The sequence below is a fragment of the Vombatus ursinus genome, unplaced genomic scaffold (genome assembly GCF_900497805.2).
Source record: "Vombatus ursinus unplaced genomic scaffold, bare-nosed wombat genome assembly UNPS02014793.1, whole genome shotgun sequence".
NCBI lineage: Eukaryota > Metazoa > Chordata > Mammalia > Diprotodontia > Vombatidae > Vombatus > Vombatus ursinus.
The window spans coordinates 12,492,985-12,520,894 of NW_020954571.1; the positions used below are offsets into that span (position 1 = coordinate 12,492,985).

General features: G+C 40.1%; 1 protein-coding gene and 1 pseudogene across 2 annotated transcripts in view; both read right to left on the minus strand.

The window, feature by feature from the left end:
* The window catches only part of FKBP15 (FKBP prolyl isomerase 15), a 71,862-nt gene that overhangs the window by 20,666 nt on the left and 23,286 nt on the right, over nucleotides 1-27,910 (minus strand). For both annotated transcript variants that reach the window (XM_027869328.1, XM_027869329.1), the window contains 11 exons: nucleotides 27,192-27,335; nucleotides 22,554-22,696; nucleotides 19,154-19,202; nucleotides 17,352-17,459; nucleotides 10,591-10,693; nucleotides 10,067-10,173; nucleotides 8,168-8,285; nucleotides 5,772-5,881; nucleotides 5,384-5,491; nucleotides 2,092-2,186; nucleotides 1,773-1,875 (listed from right to left, as the gene is read on the minus strand). In XM_027869328.1, the coding sequence (XP_027725129.1) occupies nucleotides 1,773-1,875; nucleotides 2,092-2,186; nucleotides 5,384-5,491; nucleotides 5,772-5,881; nucleotides 8,168-8,285; nucleotides 10,067-10,173; nucleotides 10,591-10,693; nucleotides 17,352-17,459; nucleotides 19,154-19,202; nucleotides 22,554-22,696; nucleotides 27,192-27,335 (1,188 nt within the window). The remainder of the gene's footprint in view (nucleotides 1-1,772; nucleotides 1,876-2,091; nucleotides 2,187-5,383; nucleotides 5,492-5,771; nucleotides 5,882-8,167; nucleotides 8,286-10,066; nucleotides 10,174-10,590; nucleotides 10,694-17,351; nucleotides 17,460-19,153; nucleotides 19,203-22,553; nucleotides 22,697-27,191; nucleotides 27,336-27,910) is intronic.
* LOC114048597 lies at nucleotides 2,547-3,613 on the minus strand (annotated as a pseudogene).

Sequence of the window (27,910 nt, forward strand, 5' to 3'; positions counted from 1 at the left end):
GGCGGCCTCCCTTGGTCCCACCCCTCAACGAATCCTGCTGCTGACATCGGGTGCTGGGAGAGAAAGGAGCAAGAGGAAAAACAAAATGTTCTGAAAAACAAGCAGCAAAAGCATCCAAGTCAGACCAAGAGCGACGAGTATCAGAGAAGGTGGGCTGCAGGGCTGGGAGCAGGGCCTAGCAAGTCACTGAGGAATCTGTAAAAGGAGGGACATGGATTAGATCCCCTCCAAGGTCCCTGGCAATTCCAATAGGTTATGGCTACACAGAAATACGAAAAACAATCCTGTCACAGTGAGTAGTTAGAACTATTTCTGTGTCTGAGGCAGGAGAACTGTGGTCTTTTCCCTGACACAGGAGGAGTCCCCAGGAAGAAAATGAGAGGAAGAAGGTATAGGACAAGAGACTGGGAAGAGGGTGGGAATGAAGAGGAAATGGTCAATGTCAGCTCAGTTTAAATGTGACTAGCAGGGATGAAGTGAGCTCTACATGGCTGGTCCCTCATCATGCAAAAGCCACAGTCAGCAGCCTCATTAGCCCCAGCTGGTCCAAGGGGGACCAAACAACGTTGTGTGCAGCTTAGTAAACCTGGGCCAAAGGGCAAGGAGAGGAAATGTGGGAGGGAAAGAAAGAGGACAGAATGAGAAAGGAGGAAAAGAGAAGGGAGTAATAGAAATATCACACAAGAGACACGTGTTAGTTAGCTTAGGGACCACTCAATGTCATAAGGTGCCTACCCCTCAATCCAGAATGGGCTGGGAAGTGAGAATGGGGACCTGTCACATTTGGTGAGAAGATGGGGCTAGAACATACCAGAACAAGGAAGAACTCATGTTAATGGCAATAATTAAAGAATATAACAAGAACATCAGACCTCATGAAAGAATCCTCAATTGTGAAAGAGCAGAGGCCAGTAAATAAACTACACAAGGTCTGACCCTGTGTGTGTGTCTATACATTGTCCTTAGTGAATTTCCCACGAAAATAAAATAATCACAGACCATTTCTCCTCCAACAAAACTTAATCTCTCCAAACCTAGCAGGTGAAAGGGCCAATATTTCTCAGCTAAAGATATGCAGCCCAAGCAAACAGTCTCCAATCTCATTGTTAATGACAGGAATGTAAACAAGCCTAGTCATTAAAACCAGCCAGTCCCACCCAAAGCCCTAATCCTAGGCATTGCAGACCCTAATGGTATTTTTTGACTCTGACATTAGCACTCCCAGTCTGAAATCAGTTTCAATCTAATGCTTACAAAGCAGAGGCAGTGTGAGGGAACAAGAGGAGTGCTACCCTCCTCTTCTCCCAGGATGGTGCTGAGATAACAGCTACGAAAGCCCAAAGCACTACACAAAAGTCATGTAGTAGCAATGAAATGGAAGGCCTTCGGAAACACCTTTAAAGATGTTTAGATTCATTAGAATTAAACCTTAAGCCCCAGAGAGATGTCCTACGGGATATGAGGATTATTAGATGAGGTTTACTATTATTTTGTTTCTGAGTATATAACAGGATAACTGTTTCTACCAACCTGAGTTTTTTTTAAGTCAATATGTAAAAGTGATACACACACACACACACACACAACTTTAGTGAATTCAGAACATGTTAGCAGGTGAAAATGTGAGTAATGTGCCCAGGAATTACTCTGAAATAGGGACTGGGATCATGTTCGCTCTACTTGAAAACACTAGGCTTCTCTTTTGAAAAGGTCTTAGCTGTGTCTGGCCCTCGAGGCTGCTGGCGCTGGTGCTCAGGTGCTCATGATGTTACCTTCTCCTGCTCAGCATGCAACACTCTTGCCTGCGTGTTTTCGGTGGCTATTTGCAGGGTGCTATTCCTCTTCTCCATCAGCAGGTTGTTCTGCTCCACATACCTATGAAATATAGGATTAGGTCCACAAACTGCACACACACAAAGTCGAGCAGAGGGTCAGAGTGATCCTGAACAATGCCATACAATGGACAGGAGATGTGAATGTTTGAAACCTCCTTGGTACAGACAGCTCTCTCATTGCCATAAGTAATCCTGTTTGATGTGGACATTAAATAAATTATGTTTTATTTTTAGAGCCAGTTCACTGCGCTATTACCTCTGACTGCGTTCAATCAGATCAGTAATCTTGTCATTTTGTTCTTCTATACGATTTTTCTTCTCAAGGACCTCCTGCTTCAATTTTTCATTTTCCTAAGTTTGAAATACGGGGATATAATTTAACTCTTTTACAAATGAACAATATTAAGAGATCAACATAGATCAACATATTTAAGTCAGCAGAAGCTGGTATTATTTAGTTCATGTTTTGAGGCAAGAAGCAACCAGTACTCACAGCCATGCTATTTAGAACCCCCTGGAGAGAAGGTTTGTACACAACTCCAGTAAACCAACCCTCAGACCCCACTTCATCTTAAACAGACCACCTGATTTTTCCAGGAAGATTAAGAAAGGGAGTCTAGGGGAGACAGTCCTATGAAACACAAAAGGGAATTGGCATGAGGTCAGGTGTACATGACACCACCCTCTAGTTAACACCTGCTGGTATAATTCTTAGTCTAGGAACACAAGCAGGGCTGAAGTCAGTTCCCAAGCCCTAGCCCATAGCAAACTCTCCTCTCTCTTAGCTGCTGTGGCCCTCAATAGGTCTCTCTCTCTTTTTTTTTTTTTTGCTAGGCAATGGGGTTAAATGACTTGTCCAGGGTCACATAGCTAGTAAGTGTCAAGTGTCTGGTCTGAGACTGGGTTTGAACTCAGGTCCTCTGACTGCAGGACCGGTGCTCTATCCACTGCGCCACCTAGCTGCCCTTGGCTTCTTCTTTCTTGAGATGGGTCAAAGTCCACCAGTTCTACCTGATCCATATCTTCAGTGTCCTCTATTCCTTTCTTTTAGGCAGTAATTTTTCCAACAAAGATAGCTTATCTGATGAAAGAAAGCCATTCTCTGGGAAGTTTACCTTAAACTCAATTATCAGAATTCCTTTCTCATACCTTCATTCACCCATTTGATATCTCCATGTTTAACAATCTGACCAGGATGAGAAGTAATGACTATAGTTCTATTATTAAGAGTTGTTATTGATTTCTGAAAGCCACACAATGCTTAAACCAACTGGATATCCATACACATGAAAAAGCCCTCCCCTCGAATGTAAATATAGCATTGTCCTTCTGATCCAAAACAATGATAATATCTCCTGGCTCAAGTCCTAGCTCCAGGAATTCATGGAATTCCTTCACCATGGAATGTTATCTTCTGATCACCTTTCATGCCCTTGTCAATACGAACCTCTAGAATCTTCTCTCGAACAATTTTCCTTCCATTACAGTTTTTATATCTATCTTTAGGGTTGATTCGTCCCCATGCCTTTGGCATTCCATGCAAACTGACTGAATTTGCTGAAACATTCCAGGTCCTATCTGATGAGTTCTTATTTGCATTCCAGTACCTCTGCAGTTGGGACAGCAGAATACAGCTCCTTTCTTACCACCCCATCTTTCACATTTATCACAAATTACATTCTTTTGCAAAACCAGTTGCACCATTATATAAATCTTCTAAGGTCACTGACAACTGATGAACATTTTACCTCTTGGTTCTCTTTTGTTCCCTTTGAATTCTTCCACCTCCTCCAAAAAACATATCAAAGATATCCATTGGAGAACCAAAGCCACCACCAGAACCACCCTCTTTGATGACTTATTCTCCACCTTTGTCATATAAATCTTTTTTCTTTGCATCAGAAAGCACGTCCTAAGCTTGAAAAATCTGCCTGAACTTTTCTCCTTCATTTGGATTCTTATCTGGGTGACATTTTAAGGTTAGTTTTCTATATGACTTTTTTAGTTCTTCCTGGAAGGCATAGGGCTTTACCCCCAAAATATCATAATAAGTAGCTTCCTTCACCATTTTTTATAGCCAGGGAGCTATGCTTGCAGTATGCCCAGTGTCAAAATGCCCATCCAGGGTGGGGTGAGAGGGGACCGCCCAAGAGCTGGCTGGGGTGTTGGGGGATAGAGAGGAAGAAAGAGAAGATTGGGGGAGGAGGGCACGAGTTCTTGTGTGCAGAGCTCAGACAGCAGTAGCTGCTACCCTCCACTTCTCACTGAGTCTTCTGGAAAGTTCCACTCTTTCTTCCATCACTTTAATTTCTTTACCCCATTTTTCCTCTGCCTCTCTTATTTGATTTTGAAAATCCTTTTTTGAGCTCTTCCAGAGCCTGAGACTAATTCACTTTTTTCTCTGAGGCTTTGCATGTAGCTACTTTTAAATCTCATTATCTTCTTCTGTGTTTTGATCTTCCCTGTCAAGATAGTAATTTTCTATGGTCAGGTTCTTTTTTTGATGTTTGCCCATTTTTCTAGCCTTTTTCTTGACTTTTAACTTTTTTTTAAAGTTGGGCTCTGCTCCCAGGGTAGAGGTGGCACTGTCCCAAGCTTCAGGTTTTTTGTGCTGCTGTGTTCAGAGCTAGTTCTGGGAGGTTTGTAGGTTTCAATTCTTCCAAGGTGGTATGATCTAAGGAGAGGTGTAGTCAATGTTCTCCTGGCTTGTGTTCTAGTGTCTGAGTGACCATAAGCACTATTTTTTCACCTTGGAACCATGACCAGGGTCCCTGTTCCTCCTTGTCTTTCTCCTTGCCCTGGGACTGTGACCCAGAACCACGCATGGGCAATGCAACAGAATCATGCACACTGTGCCAGGCAGAAAGTCTCCTATAATTTCTTTATGACCAGTTTTCTGACCTCCGTACTGTCTGTGGGCTGAGAGCTCCAGAAGCCACTGCAGCCACTAATTCAGTGGCCCCCAAGGCCTGCTATTAGTTTGCTGAGGCTCAGTCTGCGATGGTACAGCCTGCCCTGGACTGTGCTCCACTCTCACCCCCGTGAGACAGACCTTTCCTGCCAACTTTCTAAGTTGTCTTAGGCTAGAAAACTGTTTCACCCCATCTTTTTGTTGGTTCTGCCACTCCAGAAATTGTTTGGAGGTGTTATTTTAATGTTATTTGAAGGGGAATTTGGGAGAGTTCAGGAGAGTCCCTGCCATTACTACACCATCTTGGCTCTGCCCTCAGGGATCACGTATTAAGTTTTGGATCCCTCACAGAACCTAGCACACAGTACCAGGTGAATGCATATCTGAAAAATTATTGAAGCCACCTCGAGTAATCAGAGGAAGTAGCAGGTTTGTTTTTTTTTTCACTGTGTCTGTTGTGAGACTTTACCCTAACCCAGTTAAATCATTCTGGGTAAACTGTTTCTTTATTTCACTCAACCCAAGTTGGTTTATACTTGCAGCCTATTTGGGTGTTGGAAGCATGCAGAACTGATACATTTTCGGGAAATAGCACTGGAAAGGAAGCACTTTATAAAAAAAGCAAGATCACCCTTACCTGAAGGATCCTTTGAATGTTGCTCATAATCATAGTTGTTTCCATGCTGACTGATAAGCTAGGAAGGAGCAAGGAGCTGCTAGCACTGTGCTTCTGTAATTCTTCCACCTTAAAAGGGGATATCAGAGGAGACTTCATTAAGAAAGATACAAGCTAAAATGGTCTTCTAGAACCTGACAATCTAGATATCTAACCACTTTTACATGGTAATGATAGAGCAAGCTCTAAGTAAATATCTCCTAGCCAAACAAGAAAGAGTTTAGGTACGCCATTACCAAGTACAGTCCTACTTCTGTGCAGATGCTGGAATCAGTTACATCTCAGGCCAGGTGGCACCACTTCCCTCCTCCCCCATCTTTTCTCCTATGCCATCTGCAGAGTGACTCACCTTGGCAACAAGATGGTCCATTTTATCGGCCACCTTGCTCACTACCATTCGGACTTCGGTGTTATGCTGCCGAGCTTCAGTCATGAGAAATGAAGCAATATCAGCTGAGCCTAAAAACAGATATATTCCACAAATGAAACAGTTTAAACAGAAGATCTGGAGATACGTTTGGAAAAGCAGGAGTAGAAAAGGAGCTGGGGAAAGAGCAATGATCTCATTATTAGTAACTGAGAACTGTGTCTGTGACATGATAGCCACAGAACAACACATGTGCTGCCAACAAGACTTTTGTGGCAAACTCCTTTAGAGAATAAAATTAAACTGTTTTCTCCTTTCCCCCCATCCTTCTGGAAGCATCAAAAGACTTTATGGGACATCTTTTACAACATGACTAATGTGGAAATATGTTTAATATGATCACACATGTATAGCCTATATCAGATTGCTTGTGGTCTTGGGGGAAGGGAGAGAGAAAAAAAAATTGGAACTCAAAATCTTATAAAAGTGAATGCTGAAAACTATTTTTACATGTAATTGGAAAAAAATAAAGTACTATTAAGTGCGGGAAGAAAAGGAAAAAAAAAGATTTTGTGAGACATACACACAAAGACGAAAACAGTGTAAATCAAGACAACACTAAAAGTCAACCAGACTGACAAAAGACAATGAACAATGTTAGTACTAAATTACTAAAGTTAAAAAACAAATTCTGTTCTGTTAATAATGGCTACATAAAAAAGTGGAAACTCACACGTACTACCAGTTTCACTCTATCAGTTGGTTATGTATAACTGTTTGGGGGAATGCATTTTTGTGTGTGGGTTAAGTGTTTATTGATTAAAATCTGTTGTACTGAAATAAAATGTACAAATTGAAAAACATCAGAATACAGATTCTGTGGGATCTTTTTGTTCACTGCTATTAGTCAGTCATAAACATTTATTAAGCACCTCCTATGTGCCAGGCACTACACTAAGCTATGGGGATATAAATATCCAAAAGAAAAGACAGTCCCTGCACTCAAGGAGCTTACAGTGTAAAAGGGGAAGGCAACACACAAAAGGGAGTGGAGGAGATGACAGAGAAGTCCAAAAGAGTGCAGCTGGGGAAATGAAGAGATGGTTGACCTGGGCTCCCTCCTTAAATGGAGGTTTTGGCATTCCTGGTTCAATTATCTAGGTGATGCAATAAATAGAGCACTGGGCCTGAAGTCAGAAAGATTTGAATTCAAATCCAGACTCAAACACTTACTAGCTGTGTGACCCTTGGCAAGTCATTTAACCCCTAATTGCTTCAGTCCCTCATCTGTAAAATGGGGACACATTGGAGAAGGAAATGGTCAACCAATTCCATGGACAAAGTCCATGCGGTCACACAGAGTTGGACACAACTGAATAAATGAACAACAAAGAAGCTTTCAATTGAGAAAGCACTTGGTAAACAAAGTAAATGTCCATCAATTGGAGAATGGCTTACAAGTGGTTGTATGTGAAAGGAAGATAGTATTAATGCATCATAAGAAACAACAAACATCAAGAACTCAGAAAAACTCACATGAACTAATACAGAGTAACACAGGCAGAAGCAAAAGAACAATTTACACAGCACAGTAATAATGTAAAAGAAAGCAACGAAGAGAGACGTGAGAACTCTGTACTCTGTGTAAAAACCAAAGCCCTTTCTAGAACTGACAAGGAAAGATCGCTTCCTCCTCGGCACAGAAGCGGCAGACCATGCAAACAAGCATAAGCATTTACACAGTGTGCAAAGCAGTTCACGTGGCAAACTGATCCTCACAACAATCATGTGAAGTAGGTGCTATTATCATCTCCATGTTTTGGTTGGGGGAAACTGAGGCTGACAGAGATGAAATAACTTGTCCAAAGTCACAGCCTACAAACCTCTGAGAAACGATCTGAACTCAGATCTTTCTGTGCAGGTCTGATGCTCCCTCCACTGCCCACTCAGCTGACCCTAGGTTCAGAATGTGGCACACGCTGTTCAAGATGGCCAATGTATTCATTTTGTTGTTTATTTACACTTTTTTGTTCCAAACAAGTGTTCCACAGAGTGTCAATGGGAAATAACAGTAATATTTTTAAAAGGATAAATTAATTTTAAGTGCTTGAACAGAAAGCCATACAACATTCAAATATTTCACTTGGCAATTTTTGCTCCCTGTTTTATATACATCACAGTAATTTTGGGAGTAGGGAGAAAAAGAGAGACAGAGAACAAATGAAGAGAGGCTGAAAAAACGTTGGGAATAAAGTAGTCATGGTCAAGGAAATGTAAATTTCTCTTTTCATATCCTGAGATTGAAAAGTAGAAACAACAACAAGTCAGGGAGGAAGAACAAGAAAAGCATCATGGAGTTTGGGGTTTTTTGACCTTACCTTGAAAATGAGGAGTCTGAGAAAGTGGTCCTGGATACATGGGTCCTACAGGTTGTAGATGCGAAGTGACAGGGGTAGCGTTCTGGTGATAGGCACAGGCCTGCATCCCTGCATAGGGCTAAGAAAACTCAGAGTTATAGGGGCATTTTGAAAAGAACTAATTGTGGGGCAGCTAGGTGGCACAGTGGATAGAGCGCTGGCCTTGGACTCAGGAGGACCTGAGTTCAAATCCGGCCTGAGACACATAACACTTACTAGCTGTGTGACCCTGGGCAAGTCATTTAACCCCATTGCCTAGCCAAAAAAAAAAAAAGAAAAGAAAAGAAAAGAACTAATTGCCTCCTTTAGCTGACATCCTAATGGCGATGACAAGTACAGATAAAACATACACAACATAAATACAGTATCCCAAAAGTCTTAGTGCAGTTCTAATCAATACTCTATAAAGTGAATAAGTGCAAATACATACAAAGTAGTTAAATACAAGGCAGTTTGGGAGAGATGGGGAGAATTAGGAAAAGCCTCATGCAGAAGATGGTTCTTGAGTAGCATCTTAAAAGGAAGAGACAGCCTCTATGAGGTGCAACAGCCATTATGTAAAGCCACAGAGGAAGAGATAGTGTTGTGAATGAGGAACACAGAAAAGGTCAATCCACCTGGGGCAGAGAACAGGAGATGAGTAATGAGGTTGGAAAGATAGGTTGGGGTCATGTTATGAAATGCTTTAAAAGCTAAACAGAGGAACTTATTTTTATCTGAAAGGATAATCCGAAGCCACTAGAGGGGGATGAGTCGCGGACTCACAAGGTCAGATTTGTGTTTAAGGAAAACTATTTTGGCAATAGAGTCTTTGTTTGACAGTAATGTGGTAAGACTTGAGACAAGGAGACCAAACAGGAGATTTCTGCAATAATCTAAGCAAGGAGTGATGAGGGTTTGAACTAAGGTGGTAGCTGTGAGAGTGGAGAGAATGGATCAGATAGCTGGACTGTGACACGAGGCCATTACTGCTGTGAGTCTGACATTTCAGAGCTGGATGAGAGTATCAACATTTGGAGCTATATTAGAGCAGAAGCTGGAAGCATGTCTCCTTTGCTGAGTAGTTCTAAACAGGAAAATTGTAATCCTATTAAGAAAGAGAGAGAGAGGGGGAGAGAGAGATTCTTCAGTATCTTCCTAGCTTTCCTATAATATGTTTTAATGTAAGCCGCATAAACAATTTGCAAACTTCTGTACCACCAGGCACAGTGACTTTAAAAAAATGATTAAGTTATGTCTGTAAGTGTATTTGGGAAAAGGCAGAATTATTGACTAAGATCCCAAATGAAATCTGTCAATTTGCAAAGTGGTAGATTTGCCCTTCCACACTGGCTCCTCTTTATATCAAGAGGCTGATGCAGAATCTCCATCAGATACAGAGCATCCCAGTAAACACGGAATAGTTGGTTTCAGGTTACTATCCCTTTTCCTCTTCTAAGCTACTCCACTGTCTACCTCCAAGTCAGGCAATATCACAAGAAGCTGGTGACAGGCCCCTAAATTGTTGGGCACTCTTAACTCTGAAAGAGGGATGAGGATGATAGTTTACAGAAGTCTCTCTTGAAGAGGCCCCTTTTCAAAAGGTACCTCAGAAGCACAGAGCACGCCAAGTGGACCGTGCATGCTAAGCCAGACTAATTTGCCATTATTCTGCCAGTCTACACTGGGGGCCTTTGCTATTTGCTAGGCAAGAAAAAAATCCAACAGCACTGACACAGTCCTCAACTGGAAACAAATACAACCACCTACCTTTTGCTTAAGAAAGTATTACAGAATGACCAACAAAGGCAAAGACAGATTTACCAGAAGATAATTAAAATTATCAAAAAATTCCTAATGCATCTTTATCAATGTTAATACCTGAAAGGACTGGGAATTTCCAGGCAGATTTGAGTGAGACTGCATAGCTGCAACTGGCATTAAGGCAGCAGAGGGTGCTTGGATCCCAGGAATTGATTGTTGAGATGCTAAAATAAAACAAGATTTTAATTTTAATCCATCTCTTTGGTGCATAGGTGGACACTAAAGTTTGACCGGCAGCTGTGTACTATCATATTCCTCGGCATGTAAAACTGTTTATATGCCCATCCTCTCAAACCTTGCGGTTCTGCTGCAAGTCGCTACAATGGGATAGGACAACAAAGCTGGGTGTTGTTATATGCCAGACACTCAGCCCTAAGAAAGTGTCGACGCTCTGGGAGATAATTCAGCTGAGTGGAGGTTTCTAGCACTGTGGAAGCTATATAACTTATTAAGTTGTGAAGAGGAAGTGAACAAAGCCATTGAGTTTCCTTTTTAAGCCATTCTCAAGGAATAAAACTGACATGACTACAAAGGTTTTATTGATCCAATTCAGGCATTCCAGAGGTACAGAAATCTCTTACTTGGTGATGTCCTTGGCCTTGGTAGTACATGGGCTGGCTCAGGAGAGGGATGGACGGATGCAGTCATCATGTGCTGACCTGTTCCTCGCAGGGCATTCAGGTCCTAAAGGAGGCACATAAGGCTTAGTTATTGAGGAGGGAGGAGGGGACAAAAAATATTCATGCATGGGATCCTCCTACAAGTAGAATCACACCCTCTCCCATACAAGGTATCCCCAAAGTCTTAGTGTTATTTTAAGCTTGCTTAAAAGCAAGTCCTGTGGACAGATAATAGAAAGGAAGGCTAGCCTAAAAGAAGTCTATGGGAGTTGAGCTCATGGGATGTAAAGTACTTATCAGGCTAGTTGAGAACTTCAACATGCAGACCACATCTAATCCTTCGTAAACCCAAGCAAAATTTTAAAGAATACAAATTGCTGATCTTCATTCACACTAATTGTTCATTTTTGCTTTATCTAATTAGGATAACCTTGTCCAAATCAGCAGGTAGCCATCTATGCTGACTAAAATAGTTTGTTCCCATAGAACAAAGGTAAGCAAACCTAAGGAACTATGTAGTACTGTTGCCCTTCCCTCCTGGCCCCTCCTACCCCCAAAGTATCCTTGGGTACTCTGTGAATATTAGAGAATGACCATATTTCATCATGACTCTTTAAGATGCTGGTTATGTTTTTCCTTTAATAACAGCTAGGCTGATCTCTAACAACTGTATTGGGAGCAGTAGTTGTGATCTTATCTTACAATATCAATAATCAATATATGATCAATAATCAGTAATATCTTATTAAACCTCTACTGATGACAGATCCACTTGGGACAGTGGTTTGATGGAAAAAGATGTGGAAAAGGGAAATGTTTATAAAATAACTTTAAGATGACACACATTAGCATGGAGCTGAGAGGCAGAGCTGACATGCCAGATTATAAGAATCAGGGTCCAAAACATTTGTTGATAGGTTGGAACAACAGATGAAATCTGATTAGATGAAATTTAGTAAGATGAAGTGTAAAGTCCTACCCATGAATTCAAAGAGCCAAATGCACAAGTACATGACTAGGAGGGACTAAGATAGACAACATATCTGGGGACTAGAAACTCAGTGTGATTCAACAGAGCGATGTGGAAACCAAAGGAGCCAATGGAAACTAAGACCACATGAAGATAAGAATATTGTGTACCTCCAAGGAAGCAACAGTACTGTCATATTAGAGCTGACCTAGACAGATCACATCTTGAGCACTTTATTTGGATCTGTGTGCCAAGTTCTACAGAGGACAGTGTGTCCAAGGGAGGGTAACCAGGACGGTAAAGGGACTGAAGACCTACCTTATGATGGCCAGATGGAAGAAGGATATTTAGCCTAGAGAAGAGAAGATGGGAAACATGATGGCTATCTAAGTATTTGAAGGGCTCTATGTTTTAAAAGAGGGATTAACCTGGTTCTGCTTAGTTCCAGCAAAAAGAACAAGGAAGAATGGATGTAGGGAAGTAGATTTCAGCTCCATGTAAGGAACAATCTCCTAAAAATCAGAGCTATCCAAAAGTGGAATGAGATAGGGAAGTAGGTTCACTATCACCAGAGGGTCTTCGTGTAGAGGATACTGTTGGTTGTTGTTCTTTGTTCTCGAAGAGGACCAAAATGACATCACTACACTGGAGTCAACTTACAGTGTGTCCGACTGTGGCCGATCAGACCAATATGAGCTTGGAATGTTCTACCACAGGTCAACAAGCATTTCTTAAGCGCTTACTATGTGCCAGGAAGTATGCCAAACATTAGAGATACAAAGAAATGGAAAAAAACAAACAACAACAGTCCTTGACCTTCAGGAGCCAATATTCTAATGAAGAAAACAACATGGAAATAATTAGGTTTATACAAGACATATAGAATAGACAGAAGATAATCTCAGAGGGAAGGTACTACCTGCTGGGGGGTGGGCAGACCAGGAAACGCCTGCCGAAAGTGGGATTCAAGATTTTTTTTTTTTAAACATAATTGTTTTCAATTATGAACTAAAAATTTAAAAAAGACCATTTCCATATATATACAACAGTAAACAAAAAGGGGATTCTACATGAAACCATGAATTTCTATTCTATACTGCTTGCTTTTTAAAAAAGTATATAATAGGGGCAGCTAGGTGGGGCAGTGGGTAGAGCACCGGCCCTGAAGTCAGGAGGTCCTGAGTTCAAATGTGACCTCAGACCAAACACTTGACACTTACTAGCTGTGTGACCCTGGGCAAGTCACTTTCAAAACTGTTTCCTTTTAATTTCTTTCTGTTATTTGTGTGACCTAAAGCAAGTCACTTAACTTCCACTTGTCTCAGTTTTCTTAACTGTAAAATGAGGTTAATAATAGGGTTGTTGTGAGGATCAAATAACATGTTTGTACCTGGCACGTAGTAGACACTATATAAAAATGTTTATTTCCTTCCTCTCCTCTTCTGCACATCTTAAAAAATATTTAAAGACTTTTTGGACATCACTACTGCTAGCTTCCCTTTTTCCCTACCCCAACCAATCAAAAACCAAAAGAAATAAAAAAAACCCTTGTAGCAAATAAGCATAATTAAGCAAAACAAATCCACACAATGGCCACGTCCAAAATGTGTTTCTTTATTTACCTTGAATTCATCACTTCTCTGTCAGGAGTGGAATAACATGCTTCATTGCAACATGGCTGTTTACTGCACTGATCAAAGCTCTTGAGTCTTTTATCAAAACTGCTAGAAAGTCCTCTATTCAAGTAAGGTCCATTTCCACCCGCCCCCGAGATTATTTCCAGTTTTGCAAGGTAAGTTATTCTCAGTTATAAGACTATCTCTTTTGTCTTCTGGAATCTTGTATTCCAAGATCTCTTGTTTATAGTAAAAGCTGCTAGGTCTCATATAATCCTGATGTTTATAATATTTTTTCTTTGATGTGGGAGCTCACAATTCTGACTATGGAGTTAATAATGGGACTTTTCCTTTTAGGGCTCCTTTAAGGAAGTGATGGAAGGGGTCTTTCTTATGATTTCTCTTTCCTGTTTACCTCTTCATGTTGCACTTGAGTCTTGTATTGGAAAGTCAAATTTTCTATTCAGCTCTGGTCTTTTCATCAAGAATGCTTCAAAGTCCTCTGTTTCACTGAATGACCATTTTTTCCCCTGAAGAATTATACTCAGTTTTGCTGGGTAGGTGAGTCTTGGTTGTAATCCTATCTCCTTTGCCCTCCGGGATATTATATTCCATGCCCTGCGGTCCCTTAATGTAGAAGCAGCTAAATCTTGTGTTATTCTGATTGTGTTTCCACAATACTTGAATTGTTTCTTTCTGGCTGCTTGTAATATTTTCTCCTTGACCTGGGAACTCTGGAATTTGGCTACAATATTCCTAGGAGTTTTCCTTTGGGGATCTCTTTCAGGAGGAGAGAGGTGGATTCTTTCAATTTCTATTTTGCCCTCTGGTTCTAAAATATCAGGGCAGTTTTCCTTGATAATTTCTTGAAAGATGATGTCTAGGCTCTTTTTTTGATGATGGCTTTCAGATAGTCCAATAATTTTTAAATTCTCTCTCCTGGATCTATTTTCCAGGTCAGTTGTTTTTCCAATGAGATATTTCACATTGTTTTCTAATTTTTCATTCTTTTGGATTTGTTTTACAGTGTCTTGATTTCTCATAAAGTCACTAGCTTCTAATTGCTCTATTCCAATTTTTAAGGAAGCATTTTCTTCAGTAATCTTCTGGACTTCGTTTTCCATTTGTTCAATTTTGCTCTTTAGGGCATTCTTTTCTTCATTGTTTTTTTGGACCTTTTTTGCCATTTGGGTTAGGCTATTTTTTAAGGTGTTATTTTCTTCAGTATTTTTTTGGGTCTCCTTTAGCAAGCTGTTAACTTGCTTTTCATGATCTTCTTGCATCACTCTCATTTCTCTTCCTAGTTTTTCCTCTACTTCTCTTACTTGCTTCTCAAAATCCCTTTTGAGCTCTTCCAAGGCCTGGGACTGATTCATGTTTTTCTTGGAAGTTCTGGATGTAGGAGCTTTGACTTTGTTTTCTTCTTCTGGTTCTGTTTTGATCTTCTTTGTCACCAAAGTAAGATAATATAGTCTGACTCTTTTTGCGCTGCTTGCTCATGATCCCAACCAATTACTTGAGTTTTAAACTCTTTGTTAAGGTAAGAGTCTGTTTCCAATGTGGAGAAAGTACTGTCCCAAGCTTCGGGGGTTTGTACAGCTGTTTTCAGAGATACTTCTAGGGACCTGAAGTGTCAGTTCTTCCAAGGTGCTATGATAAGGGACGAGGTGTTTCCTCTCCACCTCCACAACAAGCTCCACCACGCCAGCACTCCTCCTCACCCCAGGACCGCCCCTCAGAACTGTGACCCAGATCCAAGCATGGGCAAAGCAAGAGATTTCTGCCTCAGCCCCTGCAAAGAGATCCCTGCAATCTGCCTCTGATCAGCCACTTGATTCCCCCTCAGTCTGTGGGCCAGAAGCTCAGAAAGCAGCTGCTGCCCTCGGGGTGGCTGAGATTTAGCTTCTTCTCTCACCACAGTCACAGACTTCCCACTGACCTTCTAAGTTGTTTTTGGTGTTTGTGGGTTGAGAATTCTGGAAACTGCCACAGCTGCCCACGATTCAGTCCTCTGAGGCCTGCTCCAGGGTCGCTGCGGACTACGCGCCCAAGCCGAACTGGGCTCCTTTGCCAGCCCAGCGCGATATACCTTTCCGATCAGCCATCCAGGTTGTCTTGGGCTGGAAATTTGTTTTACTCTCATTTTTTTTTTGTAGGTTCTGCTGCTTTAGAATTTGTTTAGAGTCATTTTTTATAGGTATTTGGAGGGGTTTGTGGGAGAGCTCTAGCAAGTCACTGCTTTCCCTCTGCCATCTTGGCTCTGCCGGAAGGGGTCTTTGTCACTTTTTAATTTGTGATATCCTGAAATATAATGTCCAAGCCTTTTGTCCCATAGTTATTAGAGTCCCAAAATTCTTAATTTATCAATCTTTGACTTGTTTTTTGAGATCAGATCACAGAATGGATTTTCCACGAGAACTATGTGAAATCCCTGGTGCCTTTGAAATTATTCCAGCCCCACCCAAGTACTCTCTCACAGCCACAGAGTAGTACTCTAAGCACTGGCCTGCCACAGCCCAAAGGCTGTCATATAACTGCTAAGATGGTCTTCTCTACCCAGCTGGAGGACCTGGGATTATTTTAGTTAGAACAGCTCTTCTAAGCAGTAAAAGAACAATGGAAATGAATTCCATTTACAATGGTTCTCAAGGCTCCCCTCTTTGCTTCAGTCTAACACACACTTATTGAAGCTCTTACCAAGTGCAAAACAGGCCCTGTGCCAGGTGTTGGAATTAAAGAGTGTGGTACAGTGGGACCCAATCCAAGGACCTGGGTTCAAATTTCACCTTTGAAGTTTACAACTTATGTCACCTTAGACAAACCACTTCACCTACCTGGGCCTTGGTTTCCTCATTTATAAAACAAGAGGTGACTAGGTAGTTTCTGAGGTCCTTCAAAGTCTAGATCTATGGTTCTATGGCTCATGTCTGCCCTCTCAAGGAGTTTAGGCTCTGTTGTACCCAAGGAGGAAACATGTAACATAAAATAAGATGGAGCAAAAGGAAAGGGTTACACAAGAACTCTAGGGAAATCTGAGGCAGGCTTTTGAGAGGCATAGGTAAGAGGCTGGGAGAAGCTTCACAGATAAAGTGGCACCTGAGCTGAACCTTAAAGGACAGAAGATCTGGTGGGCAAAGATTAGGAAGGTCTTCAGTCCAACCATGGACCTACAAGAAAGCTTGGTGGGCAGAGATGGTAAGTTGAGGTCAGATAATAGAAAGGAATCTAGTCTGAATAGAATTCAGAGTACATGAAGGAGCCTAATGTTAAATCAGGATAGAAAAGTTGGTGGAAGTCAGATTGTAGAGACTTCCACTGCTAGGTTAAGTGTTTTTATCCTACAAGCATTTGAGAACACTGAAAGTTTTTGAACAGTGAAGAGATATGGTAAAAATCTCTGCATTAAGGAAGATTATTTGGCTGCTCTGTGAATGATGAACTGAAGAAAGAAAGACCAGAGGCAGGAAGGCCACTTGAGAAGTCTGGGAGCTTTAACCCTACTTGGTGTGAAGTGGAGGTGTTGTAGTACAGCACACAACCTCCTACTTGCAGACTAATGGAGAAGAAATCAACTAGTGCCTTGAAATGAAGCCATTAAAAACAACTAAAACCAAACAAAACAAACCAAAAAGATCCAAACCAACTCTTTTTAGCAGGATCCTAATTATCCAATGAGCAATGTTTATTTTTTTTAAAAAGCAGTCCCTCTAATACCTTTCTTCCTCAGAAGTGAGCATTACATTCTTTCTCTATAACTTACTAAACTCTAGTTTAGTAATATAAGAATTTGTTAGAGAAGAGTAGAAGGAACTGTATTTCCCAAAGTGGAGAATCCATCATCTTCAGTGATACTGCAAAAAGCTAATTGAGGGTTCAATTCACTCCTTAAACTGCTTGTCTAATGAGACAGTTGCAGTCTTCTATATATTCAATCAGTAAAAATGCTGACCAAATCTGAAAGAGACGCTTATGACTGCTGTGTGAGGTACTGTCAATGAGGTCCCCTAAGCAAAAAGGCTTCTCTGAGACCAGAGACAACAGCAACTCATGCTCCATTTAGCTTTGGTTTCCTATGGTCTTAAGCCCTTAAGATGTCTACTACTGCTCTCTAGTACAGAAGAGCTAAGAGGACATACCTCAATCTCGGAATCACTGGAGTCTAGGTGGGGAGGAACAATGGGTAACATGGGCTGTCCCATTTTAGCCATCCGAGAGATAAGCTTAGCTTTGGTCACATCAGGATTCTACAGAGACAGAAGGAAAGGCATAAAATTAATTGTTTTTATGTGATTTGCCACTATTTTCTCATGCTGATTATAACTCAGTACTACCTTATTCTCTTGAAGGCTGCACAATTTCTCCACCATCTATTTCAAAGAATGTAAACAGATTAGATCATTGGTTTCCAGACTCTCAAGATCCCTGGGTCTGAATTCCTAACTTAGAAATTATCAAAACCAGAGTGGTTCACCATCTGGAGCAGGGAATGGATGAAACCAAACCCACTGAACATCCAAGTAGGAGTTAAGGCATTCAGAAATCATCAATCAGGATGAGATCATCAGGAGAGGCTACAATAGGAAGCTGGTCTGAAGTGGGAGTGATAGAGATCTAGGAAGACAGCTGTGATGAACCTAAATAGGTAGGACCTAACTTAACTACTTGTTTTGGATACCTAAGATTATGTTTCATTTTCCCCTTGAATGTCCTACCTAGAAACGATAATATTATTTGGCTTATGATAATATTTTAAAATCCATATCTGATCCTTATCAGGTTAGTGTTGTTGTTACCTTCCTGAGCTTAGCCATTTAAAGAAAGGTTAGAGAAGACTGCCGTCCTTTAATCTTATGCTGTGTGATAAAATCAGAAATCAACAGAAACTCACAGGATTTTAAAATGGGGAAGTGACCTTATGCACTTTTTAATTCAACTAAGTCATTTCACAGATTAGGAAATGGAGGCCTGGAGAGGGGAAGTGACTTACTTAAGAGATCTTCAAAGGAATGGAAATGGAAGGAGATGGGCGAGGATGTGATGATGAGGGTTGGTCTGGAACATGGGGGGGGGCCCAATGTTGGCCAAACTATGACATTGTTATATTTCATCTCCATCATCTACAACTTTCTTACCATTTCCCTTTAAACTACCCCTCTTTAAATTGCATAAAATTTAAATATAAATTTAAATTGTGTAAAGTGCTTTTGAAAACCTTAAAGGGCTACAAATGTTGGCTATTATTATTGGCAGCTTCCCAGCTGCTTCTATGGGAAAGGGGGAAATCTTTACTCTAAACTGAGCTGTCCTTTTAAAAACTGGCAGACAATTTTTTAAAATGGAAAATTTTTAGAATTTTTAAAAAGAGAGCAGAGCTTAGAGGAAAAGAAAGAAGAAAAAGAAAAGGAACAAATGCAAATACTTGTAAGAATAATAAAAATTTCATTTATAGCAAACAATTATTCTTTTTCTTAATTGAAGCATAAAACAATTATATCCAACAGGATACAAATGTAATCAAAAGGCTTTCATTATAAAAACATATATTTGATCTACCTTCCCCCAACCAACCTATCCTCAAAGACACATTCTTTTATTACCCTAAGATTCACTTTTCACATCACACTGAAAATAATTTCATGTTCAAAACCCCCTTATGTACTTTCCCCTCTCCAAAATTTTTTCCTTAATAGTCTTTTTCTTTAAAGTCACATTAAAGTATTCATCCTCATTTTTATAAACATTGCTACAACTTTCCAAAAACATCTATAACCCTCCCCCCCATACAACTCTCACATAATTAAGCAAGACAAATCAACATTTGGCCATCACAATTTCAGCCTCTAAGTTCAACTATGTGAAATACATGTTATATTACATACATACAAATAACATGAATAGATTTCACAGGGCCTAGCTCAAAGCAGTTAACATAACTTACCGCAAGTTGCTCACTGATGGAGTTTGACTTGGTTCGAACAGCTGGCTCTCTGAAAGGAAAAAACACAGACAGACAAGATGACTAAGGAACATAAGTTCAAGTTACACTGGGCTTCTGAACCATTTTAGCAGATAAAAGTTAAGTAAAAGAATTCTTATTCCTTAAAGTCTCTGAGGGCAACAAGTCTAGAAGATGAAATTTTCTGCTATTAGAGCTACAAATCCTATTTTAAAAAAATATTTGTATTGATGCCTTTTATTTTTATATCACCTTAATTTTTCTATATCTCTCTCTCCCCTTCCCCACCCAAAGAATTATCCATTATAACAAAGAATAAAAAAGATGAAAGAAAGCAGTTCAGCAAAAATAGCAAACACAAGAACAGAGCCTGATGGCATACACAAGGCTCCACACTCATTGTCCCCCAACACAGCAAAGAGGGTAAGGAGGGACATTTTCATCCCTCATTTCAGGGCCAATATAAGTGGGCATCACAATTACTCAGTGTTCAGTTTTTATTTTCCTTTGTTCTTTCTATTTACTTTATTGAAGTCATTGCATATAGTACTTTCCTGGTTCTGCTTACTTAACTTGGCTTCAATTTATGTAAGTTTTCCCATGAGCTTCTGAATTCTCCATATTCATTATACCACAATTTGCTTAGCTATTCTTCAATTGACGGGTATCTATTTTGGTGCTAGTTCTTTGCTACTCCGGAAAGTTCTGCTATAAACATTTTGACATAAATGGGACCTTTCTATCTTTGACCTTTACCTTTGGGTCAAAGATTACAGACATTTTATTCATTTTCTTTAGCATAATTACAAATTGCTTTTCAAAATTGTTGAACCAATTCATAGCTTCACTAGTGTATTATTGTGCCTGTCCTTCCATGATCTCTCAAGACTGACTATTCCCATCTTTTGACATACTTGAAAATGTACTGGGTATAAGATAAAACCTCAAATTATTCTGATTTGCATTTCTCCTATTATTAGTGATTTGAAGCAATCTTTCATTTGATTCTTTATAGTTGGCAATTCTTTACCAAACTACCAAGGGAATATTAAACAAAATAATAACAAAATTCACTTGGAGGAAAAAAGGTCTGGGACCTCAAGGAAAATAATTTTTAGAAGTAGGAATTAAGGGGAACTAGCACTTTAAGACCTCAAATCATACTTAAAGCAGGAATCAACTAAAACTGGTACTGGTTAAAAAACTGAAAAGCTGATGAGTAGAGCAGACTGCTTAAGGAAGAAAATAAGTGAACTCAACAGCCCAGTGTTTGACAAACATGAAAATATTCTTACTTGGGAAAGAACTCCCTATTTAATGTTGTTTCATCATTTCAATCATTTCTGACTCTTCATGACCCCTTTTCTGGAGGTTTTCTTGGCAAAGATAATGGAGTGGTTTGCCATTTCCTTCTCCAGCTCATTTTACAGATGAGGAAATTGAGGCAAACAGGGTTAAGTGGTTTGCCCAGGATCACACAGATACTAAGTGTTTGAGGCTGGATTTGAACTCAGGTCTTTCTGACCCCAGACTTGACACTATCTCAAGTTCCACCTTGTTCCACCTAACTGCCCTCCCCCTGTTTAATAGGGAGAGATAAAAACTCCTAGAAAAAATGTAAAGAAGTCTGGAAGAAATTATGCTTAGACCAACACCTTACACCACATTCCACAATACATCCAAAAGATATGTGACGTTAATATTACTGATCACACAACAAAAATATTGAAAGAGAAGCAGATCATATACTCCCAGCGATGGACAGGAGATGTATTTTTTTCGGGGGGGAGATATATTTTTAACCAATCAAAGAACAGATACAATTATAAAAGACAGCTGATTACACGAAATTGAAAAGCTTCTTCATAGACACAATTAACACATCTAGGATAAGAAAGGAAGAGAAAAATCTTTGTATCAAATTTCTCTGATAAGGAGTTAGTATCCAAAATATATAAACAATAAATACACAGAAGACTAACAGCTAATTCCCCAATAGATAACTCTGAAAAGAATTACAAAGTATTAAGAAGAAATGCAAATCAAAACAACCCTGAGGGTTTTTACCTCACACCCTACAAATTGGCAAAGATAAAAAAAAAAGCAATAGTCAAAGTTGGATGAGTTTTTATTATTAGTGGAGCTGTGAAATGGTACAACCATCCTGGAAAGCAATTAGGAATTATACAAATAAAAATAACTAAAATGTCCGTACTCTTTGATCAGAGCTTCCATCACTGGACTTAAACTCTGAGGAAGCCACTAATAAGAAGAAAAGTACCCATATAGACAAAATATTTGTAGCAGAACCTTTTGTGATAGCAAAGAATTGGAAACTAAGTAGATGCCCCTCAACTGGAGAATGGCTAAACCAATTGTGATTCATGAATGTAATGGAATATAACTGTGCTATAAGAAATGATGAATATGTATAATACAGAAAAGCTACATGAACTGATGCAGAATGAAGTAAGCAAAGCCAAGAAAACAACATTCACAATGACAACAACATAAATGGAAAGAAAAACTACACACAAAAACCCAAAAGTGTATATAGCAAAATTATAGAGACCAAGCATGACTTGAAAGAAGACCTATGAGAAGACACCTCCAACTCACCCCTTCATGGAAGTAGGAGGCCCACGGATGTTGTATGTTGGGCATGTTTTTGAACTTTGTCTATGTACTAATCAGTTGTGCTGATTTTTTTCTTTCTTTTTTTTTTTCTTTAAAAAATACCATTTGTTATATGGGATGGCTCTCTGGGAAAGGTTGGGAGAGGGATATTGGAGAAAACTGAGGATGTAAAAAACAAAAGACATCAACAAAATCTTTTTAATAAAGAAAAAATACTTTTGGGACACTGTGTGCATATACACACATATATACATGTATGTATGCATACACATACATAGAACTAATATTAACACATAGGACCAAGATCCATTCATTAATGAATAAGTGGTCAAAAGATACAAATAGTTGTCAAAAAAAGAGTGACAAACTATTACCAACCATAGGAAAGATGGCTCCAAATCACTTAAAAAAGGGAAATGCAAATCTATACAACTCTGAGGTTTCACCAAGTTGGCAAACAGGACAAAACATGGACAGAGTTGAAGGGTTTGTGGAGAGAAATACACACTAATAAACTGTTTGTAGAAATATGGATTGGTCTAACTATTTTGAAAAGAAATTTGGAATTATGCTACAGAAAATGACTAAAATATCCATACTTCCACAAATCCTATTACTATTACCCACAGTAGCATTCCACAGTGGGTGTGAGAGTGTACACCAAGATGCCTCTCTAAACCTGGTGGGTAATTTCCTCCTAGATTTTCTGATGCTGAAAGAGTTGATTAAGGCTCCAGCTTCTTACCCAGGTTTAAAAGGCACTGCAGTGGGTGGCAGTAATACTGGTTCAGCACTAAAGTTATCAGCACCAGGTGTTGGAGAAGGAGTTGCAGAATCATGAGAATTAATGCTGTGCCCATCAGAGCCAGAGTCTTTGGCAAATTTCACCTAAAGAAAAAATAATCAGTACAGAATAGAACAATTGTCTTGGCTGAACAGTCCACTGGTCTTGAGGAAATCAAGGTGGTTTATTATATAATTAGCCATAACTTGCTTAAATTTAATGGCAAAGAAAGGAGACAAAAAGCAGTTGGACTTAGTTGACTTCAAATGTTCCCCCTAGCTCTCATGTTCTGAGATTCTGTGATGTGCAAGTGGCAGTCTTCCAGAGGAACAGGACAGGAACAGAAGACAGAAGTGTCTCTGGGGTTAGACTGTCCCAGGGGTGAGAAAAATCTTCTTTTTTTAGAGTTGGGGGGAATGGGGGAGGAGGAGAGAGAACAATATTTCAGAGTAGGGGAAAATGCTTCTGGAGAAACAAAATATTTCTACAAAGATGAGCATTTAACTTTTTGGAGTCCATTTTTCAAATTTAGGGTGGGAGTAAGGGGAGTCAGCCAAATTTATCATGTTTAACATAAATTTGTTAACCAACCTCAACTAGGCTCAAGCTGATCCTTTGATTCCTCCCTAATTGATTCCCATACTCCCTACAGATACTATTCTTCACTCTCCTCTCTCAGGCTCCTCATCCTTTTCCCTTTCTCCTCTCTCTGTTAAGGACTGCAATTGCCTCTTACTTTCTTAAAAAAGTTAAGGCTCCCTTTCCCCTATTCTTTTCCTCTCCAAATTCCTGACATCATCTCCCACTCTCTCTTCCCTTTCCCAAGTCCCTAACAAAGAGGGGATCCTTCTTGCTAAGGCCAAGCCTTCTACATGGACACTTGATCCTCCTACCTCTGTCTTCTTTGACAGCCTGCACCCTCAATCATTCTCTTCTTTCTCTAGTCTTTGACTTCTCCCCACTGAAATCTCCCTTTTGTCCTGCCTTCAAACATGTCCACATGTTCCCCATTCTTTAAAAATATGCATTAGATTCTACCCTCCTCTCAAGCCACCAGCCCTTATTTCCTGTCCCTTTTCCAGGAAAACTCCTGTTTTTTTATCCTCACTAGGACCTCCTGGTTCTCCACCCTTTGGTTACTTTCTGGACTATCACTGCTTCACTCCACGCACTATTCTCCCTTCCAAAACTTGATGCTCTGGCTCTAGTGGATCAGTTCAACTAGACACCAGTGGCGTCAAACTCAACTGGGAACGGGTGCCTGTGGCTCTTACAGTGAAAACTACAAATTAACATTATCTATATTGCATTGTATTTTTATTGATTTTGTTAAACAATTCCTAATTACATTTTAAGGGGAGGAGCAGCTGCTCTACATTACCAACCCTGGCCTCTGGTCCTCTTCTTGTCATCTGCCACCTTCACTCCTATGCACATACTGCTGATGATAGCTGGCTAGGCCCAATACTAACATATGTTACATAGCCTCAACTGCCCCCTTCCTGTAGCAAAGGTGATCATTTTACACTTTCCTCATCAATCTGTTCTCCCACTCACTACAAGGGCTTTTCCAAACCTTTCCAACCCACTTCAAAACTCTCATAGCATCTCTTTATACTTTATTGAGAAAACTGAGGCCATTTCATGAACTTCATCTTCTCTCCTTTTTTCATATCACCCAGATGTGTTCTCTTCTACCTCTACCTTCACCCATCTCTCATGAAGGGTGACCCATCTCCTTGACAAAGAAAACTCCTCTCCATGCATTCTTTATCCCATTTCTTCGCATCCTCTCTGTGAATTTCTCCTTCTATCAACCCCAAATTCCTCTCTATTCAATCTCTCCCTCTCTATTGGCTCCTTCCCTGCTGCCTACAAACATGCTCATCCTTCTTGACCTCTTCAACCTCTGACATTGTTGATCACTCTCTTTTTCTGGATATTCTCTCCTCTCTATATTTTCATGACATTGCTCTCTCTTGGTTTGACTACTTGCTCTCAGTCTCCTTTGCTGGTTCATCTAGGTTATACTCACCATTCTGGGTTTAATATATGCAGATGATTCGCAGAAATACACAAATAAATATAGCCATAGATATAATTATATATCTATTTAGATACAATTATATATATAAAAACTAGAGGAGGAGATAAAGATATATCTCTATTTCCATCCCTACTTTCTCTCCTGAGTTAGAGTCTCCCATCACTAACTGCCTCTTGTACATTTCCAACTGGTTGTCCTGTAGGCATTCTCAAACTCAATTTGTCTAAAAATGAACTCATTATCTTTCCCCTCAAATATCTCTTCTTCAGAATGTCCCAATTACTGGTGAAAGGACTAACATGCGCTCAGATAACCCAGGCTTGCATCTTCAGTGTCATCCCTGACTCCTCTCTTGGGCTGACTCTACATATCCAACCAGGTGCCAAGACTTGTCATTTTTACCCTCATGACCTCTTCCTTATGTCACCTTCTCTTCACTCATATGGCAACCATCCCAGTGCAGGCTTTCACCACCTCGTGCACATTTAATATCCTTCATAACCTTGCCACTTTCTAGCATTCTTATACTTTATTCCTCTCTACACATTTACAATCTGGCAAACCCTGCCCTTTGCAGCCCTTTATGCCTGACCCTCCAGCTCCTGACTCTGCCTTTTCTCTGGTTGTCCCCTAGGTCTGGAACATTCTCCTTCCTCACTCCTGCCTTGTGGGTTTGCTTGCTTCTTTCCACATTCAGCCTGAGTCCCACATTCTGTAGAAGTCTTTAGTCAATCCTCCCCACTGTCAGTACCTTCATTCTGAGATTAACTTCCAGCTATTCTGAATACAGAGTTGTTTGCATCTTTTTTCCTCCATTACAACTTGGGATCCTTGAAGACATGGACCATGTTTTTGCCCTTCTTTGTAACCTTAGTACTTAACACAATTCATGGAAAATAGTGAGTGCTTAATAAATACTTGTTGACTGATACTTGCTGCTTCCTCTAATATCAGTACTTCTCAATTCTGTGCAATCTGACTTCCAACTTCATCAATGAACTGAAACTGCTCTCTCCAAAATTTCCAATGATCTCCTAATTGACAAATTTCATGGTCTTTTCTCAGTCCTCACAATTCTCAACCTGCCTGCTGCATTTAACCCTGCTGACAACCCTCTCCTCTCAGGGTTTTCATGGCACTCCTCTCCTGGTTCTCCTTCTGTCTGATTGTTCTTTTTCATTCTCCTTTGCTGGCTCATCATCCACATCACATGCCAAACTGTGGATGTTCCCCAAAGCTTTCTTCATTCTTCCTCTACACACTAAGTTACCTCATCAGCTTCCTTAGATTGAACTACCATCTCTACAGAGATGACTCACAGATCTATATATCTAGCCCTAGTCTCTCTTTTGAGCTTCAGTCCCACATCATCAAATGCCTATTGAATATTTCAAACTCCCAAAGACATCTCAAACTTAACATAACTAAAACTGAATTCATTTTCTTTCCTCCTAAATCCTTCCTTCTCCCAAATTTCTTTTATTTTTCTGTTGAAAGAATCATCACCTTCCTGTCTCCCAGATTCGTAACCTTGGCATTAGCCTTGTTTCCACACCCTCCCTCACCCCCCCCCACATCCAATAGGTTGCCAAATGTTGCCATTTGTACCGTTACAACATCTCATACACCTGCCTTGTCTCTACTCACACAGTTACAACCATGCATGGTTTAGGCATTGGTTAGATTATTACAACAGACTTCCATTTAGTCCCTTCACTTCAAGTCCCTTCCCACTCCAGTTCATCCTACATTCTGGTGCCGAGGTAATTTTCCATAAGTATAGATCTGACCATGTGACTCAATCATCTGTAGTGACTCCCTATTGTCTCCAGAATAAAATATAAAGTCCTCAGCTTAGATTTTGAAGCCATTCACAACCTGGCCCCAATCTATCTTTCCAATATCATTGGACATTCCCCTTCCCATGCAGTCATCTAGCCAAACTGGCTTTCTCTCTGTTTCTCATGCATGACACTATATTTCTCATCTCTGTGCCTTTGCGTGGGCCATGGCCATTCTCCATGCCTAAGGATGCATTCCTTCCTAATCTCAGCCTTACAGAATCCTTCTCTTCCTTTAAGATGCATTTCAAACACGATCACCTGCAAGAAACTTTTCCAGATATCCACCAACTGCTAGTGCTTTCCCTATCAAACTACTCTGTAAATATTTGTATTTATTCACTTTATTTTTATGCTGTATATATAAATTGTATAAATTTTTGAACATTTTGCTTTGCCCATTAGAATGTAAGCACCTTGGGGCAGCTATACTGAGGAGCTGTGTGAACCTGGGCAAGTCACTTAACCCCAATTGCCCCCCCCAAAAGAAAAGAAACAAAACGGGAGAAAAAAAAAAGAAAGAAAAGAATATAAATTCCCTGAGAGTAGGAATTGCTTCATTGCTTGTATTTCTATTTCCATCACCGAGCATAGTGTCTGGCATGTAATAGTTGCCTAATAAATGCACAATGACTGATGCATGTTGAAGGATCTCTATAGCAGAGGAAAATGAAAGCCTATTCAGGTCACATCTATTACTGCTTCACTCACCCTTCTGACTTCTACCTCAAATACCAGGGTCGAGTCTGATGGAATATGTCCACTTATACCTTCAGAGCCATAAGCATATGCTGGAGGAATAATGAGAAGCCTTTTACCTCCTTTCCTCATGCCAAGCATTCCATCTTCCCAGCCCTTTAAAGATGAGAACACAAGATTAAAGATTAGTTGGCTTGAACTGAATTAATAATAATCAGTCAGTCCGCATTAAGTGTCTGACATGCGCCAAGCTCTGTGCTAAGCTCTGGGGACAAAAAGAAAGGCAAAAGACAGTCTGTGTCCTCATGGAGCGCACAGCCTAATGGGGGCGACAGCACACAAACAACTATGTACAAAATAAATTAGAAATAATCAACAGAGGAAAGGCATAAGAATTAATAGAGATTGGAAAAGGTTTCCTGTAGAAGGTGGGATTTAAGCTGGGACTTTAAGGAAGTCAGGGAAGCTGGGAAGAGGAGATGAGAAGGAAGAGTGTTCCAGGCATAGGAGAAGCCAGTGAAAATACCCAGAGTTGGAAGACAGAGTGCCTTGTTCCAGGAACAGTAAGAACGCCAGTGTTCCTGGTTCAAAGAGTACAAAGAGGAAGAAAGTGGTAAGGTGTAAAAAGACTGAAAAGGTGTATGTGTGTGAGTGTGTGTGTGTGAGAGAGAGAAAGAGAGAGAAAGAGAGAGAGAGAGAGAGAGAGAGAGAGAGAGAGAGAGAGAGAGAGA